Source organism: Lepisosteus platostomus, chromosome 12, assembly GCF_059453375.1.
Source record: "Lepisosteus platostomus isolate fLepPlt1 chromosome 12, fLepPlt1.hap1, whole genome shotgun sequence".
NCBI lineage: Eukaryota > Metazoa > Chordata > Actinopteri > Semionotiformes > Lepisosteidae > Lepisosteus > Lepisosteus platostomus.
In genome coordinates, this window is record NC_142622.1 from 45399600 (window position 1) to 45426346 (window position 26747).

The window sequence follows — 26747 nt, forward strand, 5'->3', positions numbered from 1 at the left end:
GACAATAAAACGCTGGTGATGGATGTACAGCCATGCGTGTCATATAGCTCACATAAATTAAGAAAACATCCTCATTCTAATTAAACTACACCTTTCTGTAGGAATAAAAAGGAAAAAAATAAATCTCTATTAACGCATTTACCATTCAAGAAATTGCGCTGGTTTTCCAAGATTTGGTTGATCTCGTGGATCCACACTTGCCGGACTCCGGGGTTGGCGGAGTGCAGGATGTAGGTCTCAGGGGTGCTGTTGGCTGATCTGGAGGCGAGTGCAAATTTACAGGGATCCCCGTCTACATTGTCCTCAAGACCCAGACAGCTCATCTGTAAGTGCAGAGTCCAAGAAATCGGTTTTACTTGGCAGCAAATTACGGTCAGATTTTTTCTTGTTCCAAATTCGATATACATTTAGAAGAAATTAGATGCAAAAGGAACAATGGTTAAACTCCTCCCAAAACTCCTTCATGAACGAGTGACAAAAGAGATACAGTAGAGTCTATGGCTTTTCTCCACAGAGAGCAAGTTCTAGATATGATCTGACACTTCCGGTAGACTTTACTAGAATGAACTTTAATTATTGTAAAAAGTTGAGCATTTTTTTGAGAAAAGGACTAAAACACTATTGCTCCTGTCCAAAATGACTTCTTCCTGAATATCTGTTACTCCCCTCAGCAAATGTGATACCTAAACCAACTGCTCCATCATCTTGTCAGACTCCTTACTTTAACAGCCTAAACCTATACTGACCTTCAAACAAAGAATGCAGCTAATTTCCAGCAGGAAGACGGCTCCCTGCCGATTAATGACCACAGGTTAATTTATATGCATAACATTTAAAGGAAACAATGTGTAGAAATACCTTTATGCTGTTTTTGAATAGATAGCCAGGCATGGAGAAGCCTTTCTTTCTATCAAGTGGCTCGCTGAAGATGATGATCTGCTCAAAGAGGAAAACCCGCCTCTCCTTCATGCGTGCCAGCAGTCCGGTGTCCGGATCAGACACCAGGAAAGTGTCCTGCAGCAGCAGCCGGCCCTGGGCTACAATCTTGCCCTGCAGGCAGATCCCAGGGAGGGAGGTAATACAAAGCAACAAGGTGCAAGAGAGAGACAGCGAGGATCAAAACTGTTACAAAATCAAGAATCATCACCATATTGAACACATTATACAACTGTATGGTATTGTTTTATTAGACAAAAGTGTATAGTATTTATGTTACTACAGAAACACACACAAACACTACCCTTTTTTAAAACATTCATACAGTCAGATATCCCTAACGTCAGAGCACGATAAGCTACAGATTGATTGAACAGTGTAACGTGTAACTTGAAAATTGTAACTTGTACAATTAACTTTATCTTGCTGTCCAGACAAAAGTGACTTAAGGAAATTACATTTAGTTTTATATGCTTTCTAGAAATATGCCAATAATACTAGAAAACCCTAGACACTAACAACCAATACATGTGGATGTATTAGTTTCAAAGAGTATTACTTTGAGTTCTTGTGCTGTGCATATACTATATCATATTGTAACTTTATAACTATCTTTTATCTTCCATTTCTATTTTATTATCTTACATCAAATCCTTGGAGCCTCCCCACATTCATCATATCATTGCATCTTTTAGGTACAATGCACATGACCTCCACAGCTTTCTGGAATACAAAAACAATTGCAAAAAACACTTAAAATAATGTCTAAGACACTGCAAGGAGGTTTCCGCCATCATACATGCAAACCAGAGAAAAATAAGCCAAAATCAGCTAGATGGACTAAATGGCTTCTTTCAACTGTCATCCTTATGTTCCTGTGACTAACTGTGCGCCTCATTCACAAAGATTTAGTATTTAATATAAGATGTTAAGTTAAGATGTGTTTAATAACCATAAGTTTGTATTCTCAAAGATGAGTGTCCTGTATTCAGACGTGAGCAGCATTAATTAGTACTACTTTAGCACAGTAACAAAACATCTTAGAAAGTCCTGTATAATTCAAGCGATCATGCAGGAAGAAGCTCAGAAGGTGTACCTTTAGACCTTTATGGTCAACTACATGCAAGTACTTTTCTGTTTTCAAGGAATGCAAGTAAAAAGTGCAGCACAGCAGGTTTTTCTAAAGACTTTAGCTCATTAGACCTAGAACTGCTTTTTACCTATGCAAACACATGTGATTTTATCATTCTAAAGATTTGTAAATCGTGTCTGCATTCTTTCATTGCTTGCATACATTAGTATACACTTACAATTCTGAACGTGAGGGCTTTCAGATGCATATCTTAATGGTTTATGGATACAATATTTCATTATATGCCCTTATCTTTAGCTTACATGCATGTAATCACATTATAACTTTATTGTGAATGCGGCTAAAGAAGTTCATGAAAGCATGATTTTTAGAATGAAGTTTTTTTAGGCATTTTAGATAAATGCACAGATAAATGTGATCCATAAGTACTGTATATACAATTTATTACTCTAAATATATTTAGAGTTATCCCCCAAATAATAGCTGCTATTAATTATGAGGAAGCTTTCAGTATTAGGAATGTCAAAAGGCTCAGGAGATGTAAGAGACAGAAGATCAGACGCTGCTGGAAGGTTTGTGAGGCTTCTCCTTTAAATCTCTAGATTAAATGTTTAACAACGTGACATGCAAGAAGGCTTAAATGATGAACAAATGCATACCTCCAATTCTGTGGTATCAACACCAGCCTTTTTGGAATATTTAAGAAAATCCTAGAGAAAAGTATAAAACAGAAATCAATGACTATTAAATTTAAATCTACACAATGACAAGGCATGGAAACCAATTACCATAAGCACTTAAAACCTTAACTATGTAATTCTGATTAAATACAATGGCAAAGTAATTAAGAGTTTAAATCTGGTGCGGAATCCAATAATTTGAAAAATCAATTTCACTACTAGATATTAATGAAGTAATGTCATACTCACCTTTAAAAGAAGCTGGTATTTCATTATTCTTTGCACTGGTTTTATTAATAAATCTGTAATTTGCAATCGGTGACCAAGGCGCTGCTTTAGGTCCTACAAATATCAAAAACAGCCAAAGAAAATTAAGCAACATTAATATACCATGCTTTTCTTTTTAACTACACATTAATATTAATGATAAAGAATAGAAAACATCAGCTTGTAATTTAAACAAAACAAGGAGACAAATGTTTACACCTACCTCAAAATATGTGTCTAAGTATTCAGAGACGATGTGCTCGGATTTGGGTTTGTTTTGGCAGTACACAATGTACATGTGCAACCTCCGCTCCTACATGAAAAAAAATTGTCAATGCTCCTAGAACAAGTTGAACTCGATTACGTCGCATAAGTGCATGACATGAGTTCACTAGTTAACATGACGCCAACTGAAAATTTCCATCTATACTAGGAATGGGAGGCTATATTCTGTAATGTAAAGATGACAATTAAAAGAAAATCTTAAAAGTAGTTTAGTGTTCCAAGGCTCAAGTGACTTACATGTTTGACAAACAGGGATGCCAGTTTATCAGGATCCTCAAGGCACTTCTCTAGTTCTCCAAGAAAGAAGCTGGAAGCATAGGAAATCTTACATCAGTATACAAAGAAATTATGGGTTATGACTAGTATAAGGAACTAATTCATTCATGGAAATCTGATTAAAATTAAATAAAGGATAATGAAAACACTTTTTCTCATTAAGCCACAAGTGTCGGGGTTAATTCCAGTTTTTCCAACTGCAATCCCCTCCCCAGCCAAAGTTTGAGAAGCTTCTAGAAGAAATGCAATGCATGAGATTTTCCTCTTTGAAAATCACTGCAAATTGCACTGCTTTACTATTACACTAATGATTCCGAAAAAAGCAATGTCAATGTCTTAAGGAAGTCAGATGCCTACTCTTTGTGCCAGTCGTAAATCTGGTGGATGTTTCCAAACACAATCTTATCTTTTCCCTTCATATCGTCCGGCACTCCGTCTTCCTTCATTTTGTTCATGTAGCCCTGGGGACCAGAAGCACATCTGTAATATCAGCGAAACGGGCAATTCCACAAAAAACACCTAGACAGGTAAATCATTTGTATGGCATGCGCAACCTTGAATACAAAAAATTGGGGGAAAATTACAATTTATAGTCTCATTTATGAGAGCTTGCTTCTTGTTTTCATGTCTTATGCAATTTGTAAGTTATGAAGTAACACACTCAGAGCCAGTCTCTGAGGTTCCATCAGAGGAAGACAAAAACTGCCTGTCAAACTGGAGTGTTAAGCTTTTACATAACAGGACAATATAAAAACAAAAAGACAACACGTACCTCTACTACATAGCCCAGATCCCTTACATAGTCCCTTTCAGTCTCAACAAGCTCCTGTAACACATAGCTAATGAGATGGAAGAAAACTGGCATTAGAAGCTGACCTGAAACTTTGGAACTTTGGAAAAATCAGCAGCAGGATTTAGACAAGCTGAATAAACATATCTGGCAGACAATGTGGCGTAAATTATGCACAAGATTAAATATACAAGTATCTAAAAAACTGATCTTTTTTTAATTTTGGTAACCGCCGCCCTCAGGATAACTTGTCAGGACTTGCTTCTGGCCCTACTGGAATATTTACTGCACAGTCAAAAGAGGAAAACGACTGGCGAGATGCCTACTGCCGCCTCTTGAAGAAGCTGCACTTGCGCTCCTCCATCTCGTCGATGGGCGAGGACGAGGACAGGAGAGAGTTGTCTGAAGGGTTGAAGGAGGGACTGCTGCTGTCCCCCTGCTCCACAGACAGGGAGCTGGGCCGGTCCTCCAGGGCCTGCAGGAGGAGAGAGGGGTGAGGTGTCCGCCTATCCCAGAGCTTACTGCCGGAATCGGAAGATTCAGAAAGCCCTTCCTAATGGAACAGTGATGTGAATGGCTAAAAAGTCATTGTACCCGACACATTCACAACTGCTTTATGTTTCTGACAGCTTCCCCAAAAACGCTCCAAACCAAATAATGAATCAATTTTCTTAATATTTGATTTTCTTAGTTCCAGGTATTTGGTCATCATTCCCAGAAGGCATTTTTGAACTAGGGTCCTGGAGTAATTCTGTTACTGAGTTTTGTTTAATATAGTAAACCTTATTTTTAAGCCTATCTAATTAAAGATTACATTTTTACAATACAAAGTAAATTCTTATTTAAATGTCAAGACTCTTATTATGCTGGTATTGATTTTCCTATTGATTAGGGATTAAAACAGGTGTTGACCTGTTAATGCCACATATAGGCTGCCTTTAACTGCTGTTCTTAGCACAGTGATTAGTTAAGGTCTGGTTATAATTTATCTGCATGATCTATTAGTGTATACTATGGAGATCATAGAAATATCAAGCTACATAAACATAATTAATTATTATTACATTGCCTTTATTTAAAACACTTGCAACAAAACAACAAATGAGAATATGAATAACACCTGGTTAAAGTACACAAAGTTCCATCCAAGAACTCAAATACAAAATAAAACTTTCAGACTCATCAGAAATGCGTACATATGCAAAATGCAGTTACTTTTGGATGTGGGTGGCAAACCCAGTTTACAGGCATACTTAAACTCTCTAATATGGCTTCTTTCCAGAGTAGCAGGTGGTGGGCTTAATCACAGCCAAGCACAGATGAACAGTGGGTTTTCACCACATCACATCCATCCAGACAAGCATGCGTGTGTGTAAGAAATGACAATATTTAAAAGTGTAAAGAAATAGGCGATGCAGAGGTTTAGTCGTCAGAAACAACACCTTTTTTCTTTTTCAGAAAGAACACCGAGTCAAAACAGGGCACCACACGTATTCTCACCATCTTGCTCTTCACAAGCTCCTCTATGGCGCTGACCAGCTCTGCAGCACTTGGGGTCTCTGAGCTAGTGGGTCGAACCGAGAGCCGGGAGGACGTCTACATAGAGAGCAGAAGGAGAGGAGTGCTCGTTAAATTGATCTGTGCACTTCTGTCAGAGAAACCCATTTACTAAAATGAAGAATTTACTTTAAAGGTACTGTCTGTGAGGTAGGCTGTAAGAAATTTCAGGCACATTTCAAATCACTGAAAAGCAGATATATTCAAAGAAAAAGAGAAAACGGAAAGGGAAAGCTAAGAATGCCAGAGAAAACAGCCCAGTCACAACTGGGGTAGTTGTGCTTGTATCATTGCTCTGATGACACAAATTAATATTACAGATCCTGAATTATAAATTGGAACAACACCAAAAATACCTCTGATGTAGGAGAAGTCTACAGAATCTCTGAATATAAATTGCAAAAGTACGTGGATTTAAAAAGCAAATCCTGGGCTTCGATGAACATCACTTAATAGAAGAATGATCTTTAGTAACCTAGCGAAGGACACATTGAGTATTGCTACGGTACATGATTTTCTTCTTAAATGCAAATACTTTCATTTTTACTTTCCAATATATAACCTATTAACTTAATAAACTCCAAATATTTTTTAAACCAAGATATTTCTGAATAAGCTGCCAGTTATAAGGGATTGTGTTTATTTATAAATGTCAGTTTATAAATATACAGTAAGGTCAATATAAACGTCCAAAGAAGGAAAACAAAGTTTATAAAAGTTTTCTATAAGTATAAACAAGGTTTATAAACATAAGTCTTAATATTTAATTAAAACTCGCCTTTAATTTTTAAATTATTTCATTAGGTGTGTACTTATTTTCACAGTCCATTTAAATATGCAGCAATACGCTAATTTGCAGAAAAGCTCACCATTGCTGTGCCTTCCAGACATTCCAAATAAGTGCCGATTATAGGTGGTCTCTGGCCTCGCCAGCTATTTGATGCCAATTAAAAGCTAGCATGGGTAATGGCAGTCAACAGCAAAGGACCTTGGGTAGGTAGGGGAGGTACCAAGCATCAGAGTAATTGACAGGCACATGATTTTGTAGCACATTCCATGTGCCATGAAATACTCAGAAACTGTATCAGACGGGGACTTTTCAGGCAACAATCTCGTCAAACGTGTTTGCAGGAGGGTTGAACAAGAACATCTACCATTAACAGAAAGGGGTATATGCGTCTCTAAGTGAAACGGCTCATTCAAACCTTACAAGTCACCACAGAAAGGGATCATTTTATTGGGAACCAAATAAGAAAAAAAAAAAAAAAATGTAAGAAATGGGCTAAAGGGAGGAAAGTACTGTAGGTGGGAAGGCAGGAACAGTTAAAATATTACTGAGGGCAAAAGGTCTTGAAACCAAGAGGAGCAGCATGAAGAGAGGGACAATCTAAATGGAAAGATATGGGAACTGAGATAAAACAGAGACAGAACATAAATCAACGTAATGCTGGTGTAAACAACAGTTATGAAAAAAGAGAAAACAAAGAAATTAGTTTCAGAGAAAGACTTGACTTCAGGATAACTAGTTACCCCATTTAATTTGTTGCTTACAACTTCCAAATCATAATACACGGTACTCACTGTGAACAGATTACGGAGTGAACAGACTAAGTGAAAAACTGTTTAAAGTCGCAGAACAGGAGACTTTGTTACTTGACATTAAGGGAAATGCAGAGGGTCCATCACCTGTATATGTGCTTAGTGCCATGGTATTAGCCTTCTTTATTCAAGAACAGGAAAGTGGCAGAACAAAAAAGGGCCTTCTGGCACTCTTGCGCTGCAAAAATGTTCAGAGTTCCTAAAAAAACGTAACCTTTTTTTTTAGATGTTATGAGGCCACACAACTTTAAATGTGTGTGTAAACATTTCTGTTTAGGAGGGAGATAAAGAACGGCTTGTTTTAGCTGACTACACTTTTGTTTCAAGTGGGCTTAAATCAAAGGGCCTTCCTCTTGATCTTTACCTAATGCTTAATAATGCAGACAAAATATTTGTATACTAAAACAATTATCCTGTTTTTGTGAAGTCATTAAAAAGCACTGTTAAATTGCTACGTGACGAAGAGCCTTAAGGGAAAATCCCCTAATTCGGTACTCAGTAACTCTGAAATCTTATTGACAGAGAGAATATCCTGTCATCTGATATTTCTGTGCTGGAATGTTAGATTTCCTTCAGAGAGAATTGTGATCTTAGTTTTCCTCTAAACACAGCGCGTGAGGGTTTCCTATAGTCCCACATCTGAGTGTATTTCTACCTGGAATTAAGATCTGTGCACCCTGCAAATGTGTTCAGGATGATTTTCTTATGCGTGAATATTTTATTCAACTGATATTTTAGAAATGGGAGTTATAAGCAACATTAGGCAAAATAATTTTATAATCTAATTTAAAGAAATGTAAAGACATTTAATATTGCAGAATCAGCACAGCAATTATGAGAAGTGGATGCATTTAAAAAGACTTCTTAAACATTTTAGTAGCAAACTATTTCCAATTTAATGAATTTTACCAATTTCCAATTGGTTTACAATCTAGAAAATAAAGGTTTGGTTTCCAACTGTCCAATTTTATTACCAATGCTTTAACCTTTATTCTTTGCCACAAAAAAATAAACAGTTATTTAACCAAAACCAGTGAGCACTGGCTTTGGTGTCTCAAACGTCTCTCCTGGTAATATTTTGATAAAAGTGTCTCTCTTTCAGCAAATCAGAGTAACAAGAATTCAGTCCTACAGACTAAAACTTCCTGAATCATTTGACTTTTTACATGAAATTCTTACGATAAACACTGTTCACACTGCTTCTTTCGTTAAAATAATGTTTTCTTAAAGGAATTTGTTTCCTAGTTTCTCAAACATCTTCACAGCACATTTTAAGCTAAACAATATTAACCGACACATTAGCAATAAGCAACGCATTAATAATTTGTCTAAACCGAGTGGAAATATATGCATGTAGAGAACAGTTCTTGAGTGCCTCGCACCTTGTCATCCTGAGAGTCAGGCTGCAGGAGGCTGTGCTGCTGAATGGCCATTGGTGGGGGCAGAGGGACAGAGTCCGCCCCCTCCTCTCCCTCCTCTTCTCCACAGCTCTGCATCCCTGAGGACGAAGACTTGGACAGCGTGCCACTACTGAGCCCCTCATTTCTAACTCTCTGAAACAAACCGTAAAAACAGCCATCATCCCTTTGCTTCCCCAACGGATAACATGAAAGGGGAAAAAAATCTGTTAAGTCAATTTGTTACATTTAATTAAGCTCGGTTTCCTGTCTGGAAAGCATTAAAGTTAATCACTGGATGCAAGTCCAGTCTTGCAGCCTGGATTTAAATACCTTTTCCAGGACTTGGCACTGCTGTAATTGTGTTGGTCTCACTATTGCCAATGTCAAGAAAGTGATCATCGCGCCTTTTGATCTTCGGTCTGTTCATTTACTGAAGTTCTGAAATTCTTCTTTAGATTGTAAAATATAAAATCTTACCATAGCTCAAAGGAGCTAATTTGTTAGACAGGGCAGCACAAAAGCTAAAGTCCGCCGTTTAATGAATTAGTAAGTCATTAGTAAGCAATCACGGACCAAAAACTCTAGAGCTTAGGATAAAAATTATTCAGAAATGAACGAATCTCCAAGAACAACCATGAACGGTTCTAGATAAAAAGTAACTGTTTTCTTGAAAATGGACATAAATCTATGGGGAAAGGGGGATTGTGGTTAATTTTTAATTCTGCTACTGGGAATCATATCGGACATCCCCATGAATCATGCTCCGAGGTTCACACTCGCTTCGGCCGGTTTGAAGGGAAGGACTTCGGCACTGACCTCCTCCACGGTCTCGTCTTGCGGAGTCGCAGCGCTGTCGTCCGAGTCCTTCTGGGAGCCAGCGTCGGCACTCTTCCGCACGTCCCGGCTCTTCTTGTGCTTGTGGGCGAGTTTCTTCACGTGGCCGTCGGCCTTGCCGCTGCTGAGCCGGCGCACAGGGCTGGTGAGCCACTTCCGCAGGGTGTTGCCGGGCCGCTTGGGGCCCGGGGAGCTCTGGGAGACGATCCCATGGGGCTGCAGCGAGCCGCCAGAGGCGGGGGGGCTGGCGTCATTGCTGGACACTGACAGCGAATCTGGAGAAACAAGATGGACGCCGCGTATGAAATGAAGACGCCCCCTTGACGGCTGGCCAACATGCACACCACCAAGCCCCCCCCCCCCATAGAGATTATCGCTAATTATAATACACATGAATATTTTGAGGCAAACGCACAAATCTGTGTAACATTTGAATGTAAATCATTGAGTCCTTCATTTTAAAGAAGTTTTTTTCCCTCTGACAAGAGGTTTTAATGTTCAGCTTGATTTAAAATTGGTTTTAAAACCAAGAGTTTTCTAAAATCTTTTAAGAAGAAAAAATCAGTTTAAAAACATAGCACGCAGGACCCAAAACGCTGGCTACAAGGTAATGAATTATGGAAAAGCTTTCAGAAAATACTCTCCGCAACCAGGCTGCTATTGAGCTACTTTTAGGCCCACGCTCTCTGCTCCTTGCTCTTTGATCTATCAGTGGGATGGGGGACGAGGCCTGGCCAGTCGCTGGACGGAGGAATGCGTGCAGGGGAACCAGCTGTGGGCTGTCAGAGGTCAGACTGACTCCACGCTGACAGCTCCCTTAGGAATCTCCTCAAGTTTCCCATGTCAATGCAGGTCAACCTGCCTCCACCACACAAGCCAGGAGCTGCTCACGCAGGACCCTAAGGCACTCGAAGGAAGTGGTGAAGGTAGTTAATTAAAAATATCTTCCATCTCAGAAATACCAGTGCTTTCCCTCACCTTCTATTCTCCCATTCCTCTGAATCTCTTTGAAGGCAGTATATCATGTATTTAACATATGCATTTACAGAATTGTTCCTTTCAATTACACTTACAATAACGTTTTTTAAAATTTGCTATCAAATTTGGAATGAATCTAATTTTTAGTTGCCAACAGAGAATATCCCTAGATTACCCCATAAATTTACACAACAGCACTGTCATCTGTACATCTGCTCTATTTTACACATTCTTGTTCTTCTAAAATCACATTTAACTTCAGTATTAATTAAAGAATTAAATCTTTCCATCCCACAAATCAAAGTATTTTTTTTAATGATTTGAAGTGTAGTTCATCAGAGTCTCGCAGAAGACCATAAGTGGCTGGATTACGGATTGGAAGAAATTTAGTCTAATGGGATTAGAGATTAGAGGAGAGACAGAAGCTTTCGCTGATCAGAGAGCAAAGAAAAGCAAGCACCCAGCTAACGGGGTAGAGAAAAGTGTTCTGTCAGGAACACTAGCGCTGGCTGTAAATAAATTTGCACTTGTATTGGTTACCAAGAAAGAAAACCACTGTACTTTATTTTTAAATTATTTGTTAACTAAGTTTAAAAGACCAACAGCGTCAGAAAAAGAACAACTGTCTCCTTTGGAGCTACAGAACCTCTTTTAGCCCCCAAACCTCCATATTTAGAGCAATGTGTGGCCAAGAATTCTGTTGTTTCAGTGTTTGTGTAGCTTCTACTACAAATGTACTGAATTGAATGATCCACTGTTTTTGCAGCTGGTGCCCCTTCTCTAATCAAAACCACAACCCATTTTAAACCACTGTTCCATGAACCAAACTACATCAAGTCAGATGATCTCAGTCTGCTGCTCCCCTAATGAGTCTGTCCCATGATGAAGTCACAGTTCACACAGAGTCCACTGTACAACTGGGACAATTCAAGACGGTAGCTTTGCAATGTGTATAGACCCTGCTGTTATCACAGCTTGAAGAGCAGGGAAAGAGGTGTTAGATGTGGAAAGGAATAAAGATTAAAATTACAGTCACTGCTGTCAGATTCTCTGGTCTCTGGCATCTATTCTCTGGTGGATTTTTGCCATTTCTGACTTGTTTTAGCCAAGATTTGGATCTAGAGAAGATTTAATAAAGTATGCAGCTCTTATTTTGTTCTAACATTACTCTTTTGCTGGTTAAGAAGAAAAAGTGTCATCTTTATTATGATAGTTTCTGGTTCATAAAAAAACAAGACTGTTAAAATGACAACTTAAGCCTGAAAAATCTGCTTTAAGAATGTTTCTCCAGGAATGAGGCTAAGTGAATGAGGCTAATGGTGAGTGGAGAAAGTGGCAAAAGGGATTTTCATCCCACCTGTGGCTCGTCTGAAAACAGATCCAATCCCATCCACACAAACAAAAAGGTTTTGTGTAGCGCTGTAGCAGTACCTTAAATCCAAATACTTAATACAAAGTTTTCTTCCAAAATGTTCAAATTTGGATAAACATCCTGAGTTTTCCATTGGCAGTTGCTACCTTCATTTGTACATCCGCAATAGAAGTCCCAAGCTTACTGAGGTGTAAAGAAAACACTTTATACAAGAATATCTTACACTGTGTAGGTGACTCCTTTATGATGGTTTCACATTAAATCTGTAATTTTTGCTTATACAACATTTATTATATTATGAATTACTTTGCAATTACACCGCTTAGATTCAAAGCACACAAAAAAGAAATTTGCATTTATCTTAAGGGAAAACGGTAATGTGGTCAGCTGGGGAGAAAGCCTGCCTCGTGCTCCTTCTTGGCGATTCACACTGCAGGCTGCCAAGTGAGGAGGTGAGAAGCTGCAGAAATGCAGCTTGCCAAGAGATACTGCTCTGCTGAAAAAGCCCTGTAATTCGAGTGTTATTTAACAAGACAAGCTAGAACCAGTTAAAGCAAGGAGGCTGGGAAAAGATAAACACTGGCTGGTGTCCAATGCTGAAGGAACAGATCAACACGTTGGGATTGCTGTGCAAGTAAACCACCTTCCTGTCCAGTTAAAATCCCTCCATATGGGCCCAGAGCGAGGTGCAACTTTAGTTTCCTTGTCCCTGAAGTACTAACCTTACACTAAGCAGTGCTTCAGTGTCAGCTAACATAGGCCCTCTGTGAGTGGCATGACATCGGCTCCAACTATCCATTTCACAGCACAGACATTCCCAGCATTAAGAGAAAAGAGGTCATTACCATAATGGCTGACAGCTAAAGGTGCCTGAAAAATTCCACACAGATCAATTACAGTCTCATGTGTGATTAAATGCATTATTAATACTTAAACAGAGCAGGTTACATTAGGCTACAGAAAAAAATGAAATTTACTCTGACACACCAACAATACCACCTAGTGTTTTTTGTAAAAGTGGGATTTTAGATTTACTTAAGAGCCAGTGAATGTATATTTTTTATTATCATTAATAATTAATTTGCCTTATTTGCAGCAGAAATGTGATTAATGCAGCTGGCTGACTTCCAACCACAAGAAAGGGCAGACAAGAAATCACGACCCAGTGGACGCATTCAAGGCATGACTGACCAGCTGCAAAGAGCATATCGCAGCACACATTAAGTACAGCAGGGACTGTTAACCTCCCAAAGTGGGGTCCAAAGACATCTGGAGATAATTCCATATTAGACAGGAACATGCTGAGAAATACTTTAACCCCATTTTATCTTTAGTTGTCTTGAATTTCTGAAAACCGACCACATGGTCACAGAAGCTCAGGAAAGTATTACTTATTCTCAAAATGTAAAGGGAATTTTGTATTAAGAAAAAAAAGTAAAATGTTTTTTTCCCCGTGCATATATATCGTCTATATTTCTGAAGATGCCTTTTTACACAAAACAGCTCAATTTTACAGCAACTTACAGACATCTGAAATGCCTGCTCCCTAATTGCTGAGCTAATTGAATTAGATGTGTTCAATCTGTGTGTTCCAGTAAGTTTCAGTGGGATGAGATTTTTTTTTAAAAGAAATTAGAAGTGCTGTTTCTACTTACAGCAAATGAGCTGGAATGTCTACAAAAGTTTGCTTTTGCACATGTACTCTTATAAACTAAAAACTTTTAAGTTAGCAAGGGACAAACACAATTACAAATGTATGTTTTAGCATCACAATGGAATGTAACTCTTTGCTCTAATCTCCTATTACATACTCTATAAAGGTTTACAGTTGGATCAAACAGCAAATGAACAAGTCCTCCATACAAATTAATATATATTTTTTTACAATTAGACAACTGTTCAATTCCCTACTGAAACGTTCTGATTACCATATATACCATAATAATTATAAATATTCTAATCTCTGCACTTATAAATTGTATTTTTGATTTTGTATCAATACTTTGATAACACTCAAGTCAACAGAAAAAAATATAATAACTGCACAAAATAAGTATACTTGCAGATAGTAAAGGACAGTCAAAACCAATTCCTGTTTTAAGGTGTTACAGGTGTAAAAATGCATATGATAAAAAGTTGAAAAGTGATGCTTTACATCTTTCAAGTCAGAGAAATCGCTTGGTAAGTTAAAATGAATGGATGAGAAGAAAAAAATGTATAGCTTTGATGAGGCTAATGCAGAGCTCCTTGAAATTGATTTTTTAATAAAACTGAGCTGTTGCCCTTATTTTAATTATTTCAAGTCAGCAGAGCATTGAAGACACCTTAGATAGCTGAACGGGACATTAAGGATGCTTTTAGTGCACTTGGTACAGAAGAATAATGGGCATTTCACTGGACACTCATTTAAACTGAGTCACAACCAAAGAATGTAGGGAATTTTCTTTGTATTCTAGAAGAAATCAGAAGCGTATTATCTATTCAGTATTGTTCAATACTTTGAACGAGAAATATTTTCTTAACTACATCTGCTGGTCTGCAAGCATAGTAAGAAACGACAGGAATTGCAGAGAGTAGGCTTTCTTGAAAAGACTATGTGAAAAAAAATTGTTTGTGTGGGAGTGTTTGGGTTAATCAAATCTTCAGTACATTAACCTGGGAGTATGACGTGTGAAATAATGTGAATAATAATGTGAAAGAATCGAATAATTTGATTTTATCAAATTAAAATTACAAACTCCTAATAGGTACATAGATAAAATTTTCAGATTGTTTTAAGCACACACGCTTTTATCATTGTTATAAAAAGCACTAACACAAAAGATTCTGTCTCCTCTATTGAAGTTACTATGTAGCTTCAACTAACTCCTTGATACAAAGCTTTTTTTTTTCTGAGCTTCCCTACTGGCTCCCAATACTTTGCTGAACAAAGTTAATTCAAAATATTAAAAATACATAGGAAACTTAAAAATGCAATGAGATCCAAGCAAACAAAACTGGAAGAATATTTTATCAGCCTATAATTCAAAGACCAAAAGCAGGAATAAAATAAATTATTGACAACAATTATATCATGCATTATTTTCCCCACACATACCAAGATCAAGAATCCAGAACTTGCAGTTTGTGTGTCTGGTAGATGAATTCATATCATCAGAGTTAAGGCAGGGTAGGCAGAGTTAAGATCAAGTGTCCGCTGTATTCCATGAGCCATGAGCAATGTTCAGACTTTAGAGCATTGTGAGCACACCCCTTCAAGCTTGCTTAAGTCTAATGCCTCAAAAAAGAACAACGTCCCAGTAAAGTCAAGCACATCCAATAAGGAGTAAATTGAAAATGTTTACAGAGAACACCAGAGGCAGACTTTGGCAGAGCACGTCTTAACTCCTGTTGTAAGTCTGCTGACTCTGAACCAGGGATGCTCCCCTCACTTAGTTTCTGTGAGCACTGCTGTAGGGTCCTGCCTCCCACTAGCAGCATTTTGGAAACAGGAATAGCACATTACCGTAATGCATGCAGTAGAAGTACCGCTCATTTTGGATGGAAAACTTATGGAAACTATGCATTCAGAGACTTACATTTACATTACCAACATGGTAAAAAGTGTTTAAAGTGCCTTTGGTTCCTCCTCTATTATTAAAGGTAGGCTGCTCCCTCATAAAGCACTAAAAGTTTTAATCACATCATGATTTCCCTTCCTCAGGCGGGTTAGGTAGCAGTCAAAGGGAGAGGCTCACTTCTGAAGTGCGATTGAATTTTCCATCACTTTCCCCCTCCCAGACACCCCTGACAAAGGAATCTGTTCTGATGTGCCATATTCCCAGGGGAAACACTGTCCAAAACCAGTTCTTACAGTGTAGAATGTAAACAGAGCAGTACACAAACAAGTAAATACAAGCATTCCAAGAGAAACTTCAAACAAAACTACATTTAAAGAGACCTGTTAGTGTCACATTTTTATTAAAAAATAATAGTGTATGCTGCATAGAGCTCCTTTTCAATATGGGAAATCCAATGCAATGATTTTAGACAGATATAAGACTGCCAGTGGTCACTATTGTAAAAACTCTCCGCCATCTATCTCTGGGCAAGTGGACTAAGTTACAAAAGACCCACTTTTTGTAATCTGAGTCACATCAGATTTCAGTCTGTAAACTCAGTCACATTCACAATTGAAAACTGTTCAGTCACGAAAAATCTAAGCATAAACTCAGAAGCAAAACAGATGAGCACTAGCACAATAAGGGAACTCAGGAATACTTCCCTCTTGCACAGTGTGGTGGAAGATTTAGAATTTCAGAAGTTCAACAGCACTTAATGATCATTTTCTTTTGAGTCGTTTATACTTGAGGGGAAATGAAATGACTCCTGATGTCAAGTATGGAACAGCAGTCCTCCTAAGACATGAACTCAGCACAATGGGCTGCCCATAGTGCCAGTCAAACCACAATAAACGCAAGAGGCTTAGACATAATCCTTTGATGACTAAACCCAATTCTGAAGTCCTTACTCAGTGTTCCGGAAGAACTGGTTATAAACTTTTATTTAGTACTCACAGACTTTGTTAAAATGCCTAAGGAAAAAAATATATAAACAGTATAAATTGCATTTTCTAATCTATATATTTCAACTAAACTACTAAAAATGATATGCTTGAAACAAAGAACAGATAAACATGGCTAGGAATGTCCCTGTACATGAAGCACGTGTTTTTTTTTATGCAGTGAGTGCCAAACATCTGACACACCACAGCTGTATGTCAGAAAGCACATCTGTGAAAAAGCAAGTAACACTACCCAGGTAACCGTGGCTAACCTCAGGACACTCTTCATGACGCAAACCACAAACTACAGACCAACCGAAATAAGGATAGAGATACCTTTTCTGTTGCCAGAATTTTTGGAAATATACTTTAGAGTAGTTTCCTATATTTTGATCCTGCATTTACTTTAGCATGCAAAGCATTTTCTGCACAAAAAGGAATTATTCGCTTAAAATAGCATTCAAAATTTGTGAATTTAACAATTCGGTCGGCCGTTTGCAACCTTCAGGCACCAATCAAAAACGAACATTCTTACATAGTAAAACAAGTTTTCCAGAGGTCAGCCACGAAGACAAAACACTGAACACAGGATATGTAGGTAATTGGTTATTAATATTTTTTTGTTTAAATACCCTGCAGTAACCTGTTCAGTCTGAAGTGCAGAAAATCACACAATAATAACAAAACAAATTTAAAAAAAGTTCCACTCCCAAAGGGATACTTCTAAAATACTAGATTACAAAATGCATCCTGAAATACTAATTTCATTGTCTTGGTTTTGGTAGTAATTAAAATAATTGCTTCAGAAGAAATCAGTCATAAGAGCCAGAATGAGAAAGCAAACAATGATGCTGCTCTCCCAAGCAGACAAAGAAAGAGGGTCGTTGTTTCTTTATTTATATTGCCATGGAAACGAGCACATTACATTCTCAGGACTTTTCTGCTCTGTGGAAAAGGTACCTGGCAACAATATAAGCCTATTAAATATCAGAGCCCCTTATCTGGCATCAGTGGAAGGGAGCGCAGGGTCAGGGAATGTAACAAGACCGTTATATTGATCATGTTAACTCGGAGAACCCAGTTTTCATTCACGGCCCTAAAGTGAGTAAATTTAAGCCCTTGAAGAAAATCGTAACCTTATTCTGTTGGACCGCTGACCCAGAGTGAAATTTATCAGAGAACATAAATACACCCAAAAGGCCATCTTTCTCCTGTATCCAGTTAAATAGGAAACAGCTGTGACTGCTCTTCCTCCTTCCTTCACAAAGATCTTCACTAAAACCTTCTACTGCATTCCTGTGCATTCCAAAAACCGGCTGAAACTAACTCTCTGGCTTAAATTAAACTGACATATTCCTAAATTACATTGTGCGTTTCAGTCTTACTCTTTGGCAAAGGCGTTTATTAGAGCACACAGGAAACAAAAGCTGGAAGTATGTGGATCAAGACCAAACTGTTGCCATGATTAATTAGACAGAGAAGCAAATCCCTCCATTCGAATTGTGTTGTAGCAAGCCGTTTTCATGTCACACGAAGTTTTACTCGTCTTCAAAGACAAGGACAACACATGCTTTGCCAGCTTATACATCACAAAACGGTCTGCGGCCCTACCTTTGTGATTGAAGATGCCCTCCATCTCCATGCTACTGCGTGAATGAGCAATGCAGAGCGTGCTGCAGGGCACCAGGCCTTCCGCGGCCGGCGAGCGGTCCGTGGTCCTCACCAGGCACCAGTCTGGCTTGTCATGGGGCCTCTCCAGGACCTCCACAGTCTGGCCCCGCCGGACAGTCAGCTCGTTGCCGTTACTCGCCACGAAGTCGTGGATCACCACCGTCAGCTCACAGCCACCAGACAGCTTGGGGGAAAGAAAAATAAAATAATTAAAGTGGCCGTTCCATAATTCTGGTCGTGAACAACATGAGGTACCTGCAACATTTCTGCAGTGCTCTTCTTTGTAAATAACAGTCTTCAAGGAACCTGCTTGTTCTGCTTTATAACCTCACCGTTTCCCTGTCTAGCAATAATGTGCTGCCGCTGTCGACCAGGTCTTCTACTGAAAACATGACCCCTGTATGATGCATCTTTCTTAGCACAACGGGCTGCCAAGACTCCCATGTCGCAAAGGGTCTCCTGAGGTCGGATTTTTCATACAGTATCCCACTGGTATAGAACAAATTTGTATTGATTTTTTCATGTACCACAGAAAGACTACATTAACGCCACAAAGCAATATAAGGGCTAAATAAACTGAATGTTATTTTAAACGAAACAAAAAAAAGTCAAACATCTGGAGGCTTAAGGTCATCTCTGTGCAAACAACCAGTTAAAAAAGAAAAACAACAGATGTAGGAACTGCTTCATCTGCTTTAGAGTCCTGACTCTAAAATTCTTAAATTATGGTCCCTGGCTCAACCTTAGGCTTGGAAGTTATCTAAAATATTGCAGTAAAAGATGTGATAGTGAATTATCCCAGCTCCCTGCTGACAGACTTGTTTTAATCAGTTGAACATTGCGAGGCACAAAAGCAAATTACCCTTATGTCAGTCACACTCCTTGGATCGTGTCAGAAGAAACAGCTGGATACTAGACAGGCAGGTTGTCATGGCATTTTAATCTTGGTTATATTTTAATATTAGCATACCAAAATTGGTACACTTTTTACCCTTAATGGTTATTGAGAGAAGCCAAGATTAACTGCAGTTTATGGACACAAATATATTTATGTTACAGAATGTTAGAAGTTTAACTGACATTTATCACTTAAGCACACATCTATTGTGGAAAAAACACTAAATAAAACCGTTAATCGACAGCTATTTGCCTGTGTGACTAAAATCTCAACTTGTGTTTTGAGCTTAAGATGCTCAAATAACATTAAAATGATTATTCCAGATTTATATTATCTAGCATGTTAAATGCATCTGCATAATCTAATTTAACAGAACATTAAGATATCTCATTCTGCAGTTGGGTATATACTGTAGCATACACTCGCTGGTCTCCAAACATTACTAAGTTGCTTTTCATGAGAAAAAAAATTCTCACCAAGTTCCTGCCTGAACAGAAACAAAAACACTAAGGAGAACAGAACTAAACATAATTGCACCTGAATTTGACATTTAATCAAAGGCACTGCTTTCAGAAGTGGTTCCTTCATTATTATGTTTTGAAAAATCAAAGCTACGGAAATACAAAGCCATTGTTTTGCCATTTATAAGTTGTAAATACCTAACGTGGTCAAATACTCAATTTCAAAAAATATAAAAATAAGCATGATAAATTGCAAAATGGTTAAATAAGAACATTCAACATGAAGAATACATACCCACTGATACTGAGGCATCGCCAGAGAGCTCAGCAGTTGAGCTGCACAACCCAGACTTTTAGTTGTCATTCTGTTTGCTGGACTAGAATCCTTCATCTTCTGTGCAAACACTTATTTGTAAAGTGCCCCCAAAATGCCTCAAACTCAAATATTCAAACAGCAAGGTGTATAATGTGCCAAAGCTTTAATTATCTTACTCTAACTGCTTCAAAAGCTTTCACAAGGGAAATTCCCTTCGCTTTTTTATATTTCTAGAAAAATAAATGCCATCTTTCTGCACATGAGAGATAAGTCTTTTAATCCGTCATCAGCCACTTCAGGCATGTATCCTCAAATACAGCACTAACCTAACAGTACTGGTCTTGAAGATGATATCTGGAGAAGTGTAGCACTACTGCCACACAGTCTTTTACAGAGAACAGCAACGTGCACAGAGGGAGGAGTGAGGCTACATATATTTAAAGGGGTACGAATCCTTCTTTAAGGATTTAGGCTTTACTTTACACTTGTACAGATCTGACATATAAAAACTAAATATTAACTTCCAATTTGTTCTTTAATTGAGCTTTTCTCCTGAAAATGGGGTTGGAAATAGTTATGCACATTCAGATGGAATCATACTGGCCTTCAGAGCTTATTATAATCTTCAATGCAAAGGTATGTTGTTGAAAACTGGAATATAACAGGATTTATAGCCACACAAGAAGAAATACTGTTATGACAAGGATGCTCTATCGTATTCAGAATGGTGAAAACTGGAAGAAGGAAGCCCACTGCTCACCTTGTCGCTGTCCAGGGTGTTCTGAGATGTGCGGGATGCAATGGAGATTGTATCGGGCTGACTACTGCCATCACCCTGACTGTCCAGATCTTCCCCCTCTCTGGAAACCGATAAATCACACCACATGAAATCAAATCACCCCCTTAAAAGATTTAAGTGAAACAAAAGCTAAGATCTCGACCCCATAACGTTGATTCCGTGGGTATTAACTTTGACCATTCTGCGGATTGCTTAACTGAAACCAGCTTCTTAAGTTTTAATGGCATTTGTGTTTTAAGGATTCTTGAAGAACTGAAGTGCAATGTGTAAGAAAAACATGAATGTGAGACGAGTCACCATCGTATGAAGTATTAGTCTGTTTTAATGTGCCGTTTACGGGATACGTGCAGCTTTAAGCGAAAGGTAAATACCTTCTTCCCTTCTGCTTGGTGGTGGTGGCCTTGGGGATGTGGATGGGCTCCTTCAAAGCCCCTTTCAGGTGGATTGTCCTCTCCTGGATGACCTCCCTGATGTGTTTGATCCAATCCTGCTTATTCTCAATGCTGGAGGCCTAACAAATTGTTAAGTGGAATTAAATGTTTAAGCCAAGTTTTGGTAAAAAAAATCATCTTTTTCTAAATTGATCTAGAATTATAGTTATAATACTCACCATAGCTCCATGTTTGCATCCCTGACTTGGCTTAATTTAAAATATAGAATGGAAAATTTCACTATTTTTGATACATATATAATTACATTAGTTTCATCATAACTGACAGACAGACTGCTTGCTTTAAGCCTAATGTTTTGATGCATTATAATTGATAGTTTTCAGTTCCGTTTTGGAAAAAGCAAACCATTCCAAAATGTTCCAATAAACACCTCCCCCCCAATTTTTCCAAAAAAAGTTTTAAAACATTCATAACATTAAAACTGAATGACAACTGGAAATGCATGACTTAAAGCTTTTAACAAACAGCCTGCTGGTGTTTGTGATACTTCACACACTGCCTACAAATATATGCCCAATTTTGTTGAAATCTTAAGCAACATCTTGATAAAAAACAGCAGAACACTTTCACTATGACTATATATAATTATCCATAGTAAATGCAGTTACATAAGACTGTCAATAACTGCAGACTAGCTAGGGTTGGGAAGTACTGTTGTCTGCTTAATTAAACCACCATATTGTGTACTGAGCAATTAACTCTCATCATGAATATGACTAGGGCTTTTAAGATATCAATTTTTAATTTTCAAACAAGTGTAATAACTGAACAGATGCTCAAATCATAAGGCATCAAATATCTACGTCTTGTACTGACTCAGACATAAAACAAAAAGCTGTTGATGAATAGCAAATAAGTGTCGTTTTTAATAATTAATGCAAGAATGTTATGAATGTCAGAAAAGTCATGTGTAACTTTTAAGTAGACAATTTAACCAAAAGCATTCACCAAAGTCCCTAGTAAAATTCTTTGCTTTGATGACAACGCAACACTTTCAATGAAACTGCTGACTTGGGTGTATATTATTTTAAGCAAATTAAATGCTCAATGCATCAAATTAATTTTCTTCTATAAACCTTACCTTTACTTAAAATCAGGAAACATGCTTTTCCAGCAGTTGACAAAGCGAATACCTCATAATGCATGTTCTGGTTTGATAAACTGGTTGAAATTGTGAAGTCAGTTTGACATTTTCTATTAGCATCAAAAGTTCTAACAACCTTTGTTAAAGATGGAGGAATGACCAAATGCAGATGTTTCTTTTGAATATTATATCTATTCTGCTTTGTTATTCTGACATCTAATTTTAAATACGGAGAAAACACATTTTACTATTGATGGTTAAAAAAAGTATGCCTGTAAATTTCCAGAGTTTTTTCGACAACCTAGAGATGAAACTAGATAATTATGTCTTAAAAAAAAACAGACTTTAGAAGCATAATTTTTTCATATCTAATACATTTATCAAGTGCATCACCAAGGGTTTAATTAAAGTCAATTCTGCTGGAACAGCATGTTAATCCATCACTTGCTGGCTAATTCAGAGATACAAACATTTTTACAACAATTTCTAATATAAACTGTTGAAACAACTGAAGAACTCAAATGTAAAAACTTTTATAGCATATTACGGAAAGTGCAGCACAGGGTGTGCGACATATAGCTGAATTTGTAGAAAGCAAGACAATACATTATGACAGAACAAAACATGCTTAAAGATGATGTTTTTTATGCTCTGTGACTCTGTACTGTTACCTTCAGGACAATCTTGTTGTCTGATGTGGGTGTCCGTCCCAACCACAGAGCAAATTTACAAGGATCTCCCTCTACGTGCTCTGTGACACCAAGCTCTGAAGTCTACAGACAGAAATAAACACATTCCACATTAAAAAAAGGAAAGATTTACTTGAATATCAGTAATGCAGTGCAATGAAAGTGCCGGAAAATTAAAAACTCACAAACAGCTTGCTTTTATAGATGTATTTACTCCTTCCGTTGGAATCTTTAACTTCTTTGCTGAAGACCAGGGACATTTCAAAGAGGAAGAGATGCCTTTCCCTGCCCTTGCGGATCAAAGTTTTTGGGTCCCACACTTGGAATGACTCCTGGAGAATGAGCTCGCCCTGAGATTCTATGTTCTCATCAAACCCTACAGGGAAGACAAGGAAATTTCAGGAATAAGAGCTGGGTGTATGAGAACTGCTGTTCTCTCATTCCTCAGCGTCCCATCCAAAGATTCAGAGATTCTCCATTGTGAGAATAAATCAGCATATCTGGCACTTATCTCAGGGCCATCCATCAGATAAAAGAAGTTAAAAACTGGACTGAGAATTACAATCAGGATTATACATGCAATTACCTCCCTGTGATAAAAAAGTAAGATATCAAAAACTCAGATGTTTGCAATAACATTTCTTTTAACACGTTGAATTTATTGACCAGGTAATCCCGTGCAAGCAGGAAGAATGGGCACCTACCTTCCAACATGCTGAGATGCATGGCATCATTGGCTCTCTTTGGCACACTAAGCATGACTTCTAATCCATCCTTAATCTCACCTTTACCTTCCTCACAACAGGTTAACAGTTCCTAGCAATTGAAAAAAAATTTGGTAACATTAGAATGTTAGGCAATCAAAAACACAGGACATTCTTGCAGTCTGACATCACAGGGCTGACAATGTAGTGCAACCTGTTTGAACAAGTCAGAGGGATGAAACATATGAGCAGAAATGACAAAGCAGATGAATTAAAATAAGATGCCCAGTGTGCATCTATTCTACAATTACAATCTAATTTTCTATATTTAATTAAACTAAACATGCCGCAGCCCATATGCCAAGTACAAAAGCAATGGATTCATAAAAGAGAATTAATACGACAAACAGGATCTAACATTCCTTGTTGTTCTGGGTCCACAAGGATTTGTTCAACTGCTTTACAATTTCAGGAATCCAATATGTATGTGAATTAAACCCCATTTCTGATATTTGACAAATCGGTATTGGCAAGTAGCCTGCGTTTCAGATACTGAATGCTAAGACTTACACCTGTAACTTCTTGGAGTTCTGGAATTAACATTTTTTAGTAGTAATTCCAGTAGTTAGTGTTTCCAATTCCAATCTCAACTACAGTCATGGGGACAGGCACTGGTCAGGCCACCCTACCGGGTCCTTGCTGATAGGGCCAGAAAGGCACAGATACAATCAAGTTTAAAATAAACTGTGCTAGTTTGTGCCACCTAAAACTGACTTCAGTTCAGCTTTTACCACTTTTATTCAATGTGGATAATAGTCATATTTTTGTGTCACCAGCTTCTTAGAAATTATATTTTCCTCAGTTCTTATAGTTTCCACCATATTCTAGAGAAATATAGAAATGAAAAATGTAAATCCCAATCACCTTTAGAAGGAGCTGATACTTCGTTATTCTCTGCACAGGCTTGATAAGGTACGATGAGATTGAATTTGCCAGTCTGTGCCGCTGTTGGATTTCCTGTGACAAATACAAATTAAATTCTATAGTTAAACACGTCTACTGATCAGCAACACCACAGTCTGGATTCAGTAAAGAATACAGCAACAGCAAATGGGACATGTTAAAAAAAGCTGTATTTCACTATACCTGGATATGCTTTCTTTATACTAGTCAATTTACAGCAGTAGATTATGGCAACACAAATACCATGTTATATCCCAGATCATACATTAAAAAGAGTACTGATTAAATCATAACTTGCTAGTTTTATAGTGTTAATTCGCATATTAAGAAAAAAGATAATGTAGAAGAATAAAGAAAAAATGACAAATGTCATGCTGAATCCACAACCACAACTGAAAAAACCTGATAACATGGAAACTGAGTTATTAACCTTTCCAGTGACACACATTCCCAAGTTATTTAAAACTTATGGATGTTCACAATCTCCACCAATCTGCCATCAGAAAGCTGCTTATTCCTGTTAACAGTCATAGGAATTGGAAGCCCACCATGAGCACACAGGGCACAAGGTGGGTCTATACCCATTACAGGATGGCATCCATTACAGTACAAATGATAAAAGATTAACAATTCAATGAATCTATATTTACACAACCTAAGCAAGTTTTGTGCTGACAAAACTGACAAACTGTTTAACAAGTGGTTGAACTTTGAACTCTTCTGTTATATTGAACAGTAAATGTCTGGTCAATACTCACATCAAAATAAGGCCCAGCATTGTCTAATATGAGTTGTGTTGAGTCTGGCTTGTTCTTGCAGTATGTCACATACATCTGAAATTTGTCAGCCTATGAAGAGAAAAGATTTGATTTCTTCAGAGAAATCAAGAAGGTTCCAAAACTCACAGGGAATTAAACATGGTAGGCGTTCTTATTAAATGTCGGACTCACCAGACTTAAACAGATACATAAATGTCACACCAGTATTGTTAAATATAGAACAAAATGTGTAGCAATTCCAAAAAGGAAATGTGCATTTTCTATTACAAAATAAAAATATCAAGAATATGCAGTTAGGTTAACCTCCAACTGTCGTGTCCTCATAGCCCTCAAGGACTGCACCCATCCACCTCTATCCCGAAAGTCCAGAGACCATGCTAACTTACCCAAGTCACAAAGCAATGCCCAACATCTTCTGGCAGTTGCTCGTATTTCTCCAGCTCTTTCAAGAAAATGCTGGAACCGAACAGAAATTATTATATATTTTTTTTACAAACAGCAGGGCCAAAGCAAATTGCAGTATATGGTGAATAACCTGATAGACACAGGCTACACCACTAAAATAATAGTGCTACTGAGCAAAAAGTATTTAGTCTACCTACAGTATCTCATCTGACTTAAAACACCATTTGTACACCTAAAATACAGTTCTTTATCATGTGTAGTAAAAACGGTTTCAAACAGATGTGTGCCCATAATCTGTAATCCAGATGCACTTTGTCTATTCCTGATCCATTTTACACCAGAGCCCACACTCAGAATTAAGAGCCTCTGACCAAGGGAAACCAACTGTAATGGCAACAACTCAGAATTTATACATCTTTCTTTTAACACTTTTCTTTGTTCACTTACTTGTGGTGAAATTCATATAGATCCTGCATGTTTCCAAAGATGATGTGCTCTTTGTTAACAATGCCAGGAGGAATCTCCTCAACACCACTTGTCATCTCCCAGAGGTAGGTCTGGAACCAGGAGAAGCACAACAGATGAATACACAAAGCCAGAGATGGGGGAAAAACAGTAACTTCTTCTTGATAGTAGAAGGATAATACATTCCAGGAAACAGGCACACAATGGGTAATAATGTTAAGAGTAAAAACACAGTTACAGTCATTTAAATCAGCAATTCAGCAATACCCCAGGACAATTACTGAAAAATGTAAAATATTTTTTTAAATGTTTGTAGGCCTATGGTTTTCTATTCAGAGCTCATACAAAATTCAGTGCAATATCCGCTACAGAAGACAAATTTGCAGATGAAAAGTGCAGATGAACATTTTCAGAAACGGATCAACAAATCCCTTTAGTTGCGTAAACAAAC

At 37.8% G+C, this 26747-nt stretch overlaps 1 protein-coding gene across 5 annotated transcripts in view; it reads right to left on the reverse strand.

Moving 5' to 3' along the window:
- The window catches only part of LOC148651651 (triple functional domain protein), a 145297-nt gene that overhangs the window by 12610 nt on the left and 105940 nt on the right, over nucleotides 1-26747 (reverse strand). For 4 of the 5 annotated variants that reach the window (XM_088602280.1, XM_088602283.1, XM_088602281.1 and 1 more), the window contains 24 exons: nucleotides 26279-26388; nucleotides 25813-25882; nucleotides 25406-25495; nucleotides 24609-24701; nucleotides 23685-23796; nucleotides 23166-23356; nucleotides 22963-23064; nucleotides 21366-21395; nucleotides 21127-21266; nucleotides 20717-20816; nucleotides 18222-18465; nucleotides 9700-9992; nucleotides 8866-9036; nucleotides 5828-5923; nucleotides 4654-4802; nucleotides 4310-4376; nucleotides 3895-3998; nucleotides 3499-3568; nucleotides 3200-3289; nucleotides 2959-3051; nucleotides 2689-2739; nucleotides 1582-1659; nucleotides 859-1050; nucleotides 143-323 (listed from right to left, as the gene is read on the reverse strand). In XM_088602280.1, the coding sequence (XP_088458406.1) occupies nucleotides 143-323; nucleotides 859-1050; nucleotides 1582-1659; nucleotides 2689-2739; nucleotides 2959-3051; nucleotides 3200-3289; nucleotides 3499-3568; nucleotides 3895-3998; nucleotides 4310-4376; nucleotides 4654-4802; nucleotides 5828-5923; nucleotides 8866-9036; nucleotides 9700-9992; nucleotides 18222-18465; nucleotides 20717-20816; nucleotides 21127-21266; nucleotides 21366-21395; nucleotides 22963-23064; nucleotides 23166-23356; nucleotides 23685-23796; nucleotides 24609-24701; nucleotides 25406-25495; nucleotides 25813-25882; nucleotides 26279-26388 (2917 nt within the window). The remainder of the gene's footprint in view (nucleotides 1-142; nucleotides 324-858; nucleotides 1051-1581; nucleotides 1660-2688; nucleotides 2740-2958; nucleotides 3052-3199; nucleotides 3290-3498; nucleotides 3569-3894; nucleotides 3999-4309; nucleotides 4377-4653; nucleotides 4803-5827; nucleotides 5924-8865; nucleotides 9037-9699; nucleotides 9993-18221; nucleotides 18466-20716; nucleotides 20817-21126; nucleotides 21267-21365; nucleotides 21396-22962; nucleotides 23065-23165; nucleotides 23357-23684; nucleotides 23797-24608; nucleotides 24702-25405; nucleotides 25496-25812; nucleotides 25883-26278; nucleotides 26389-26747) is intronic. The other variant, XM_088602282.1, reaches the window with a different exon arrangement.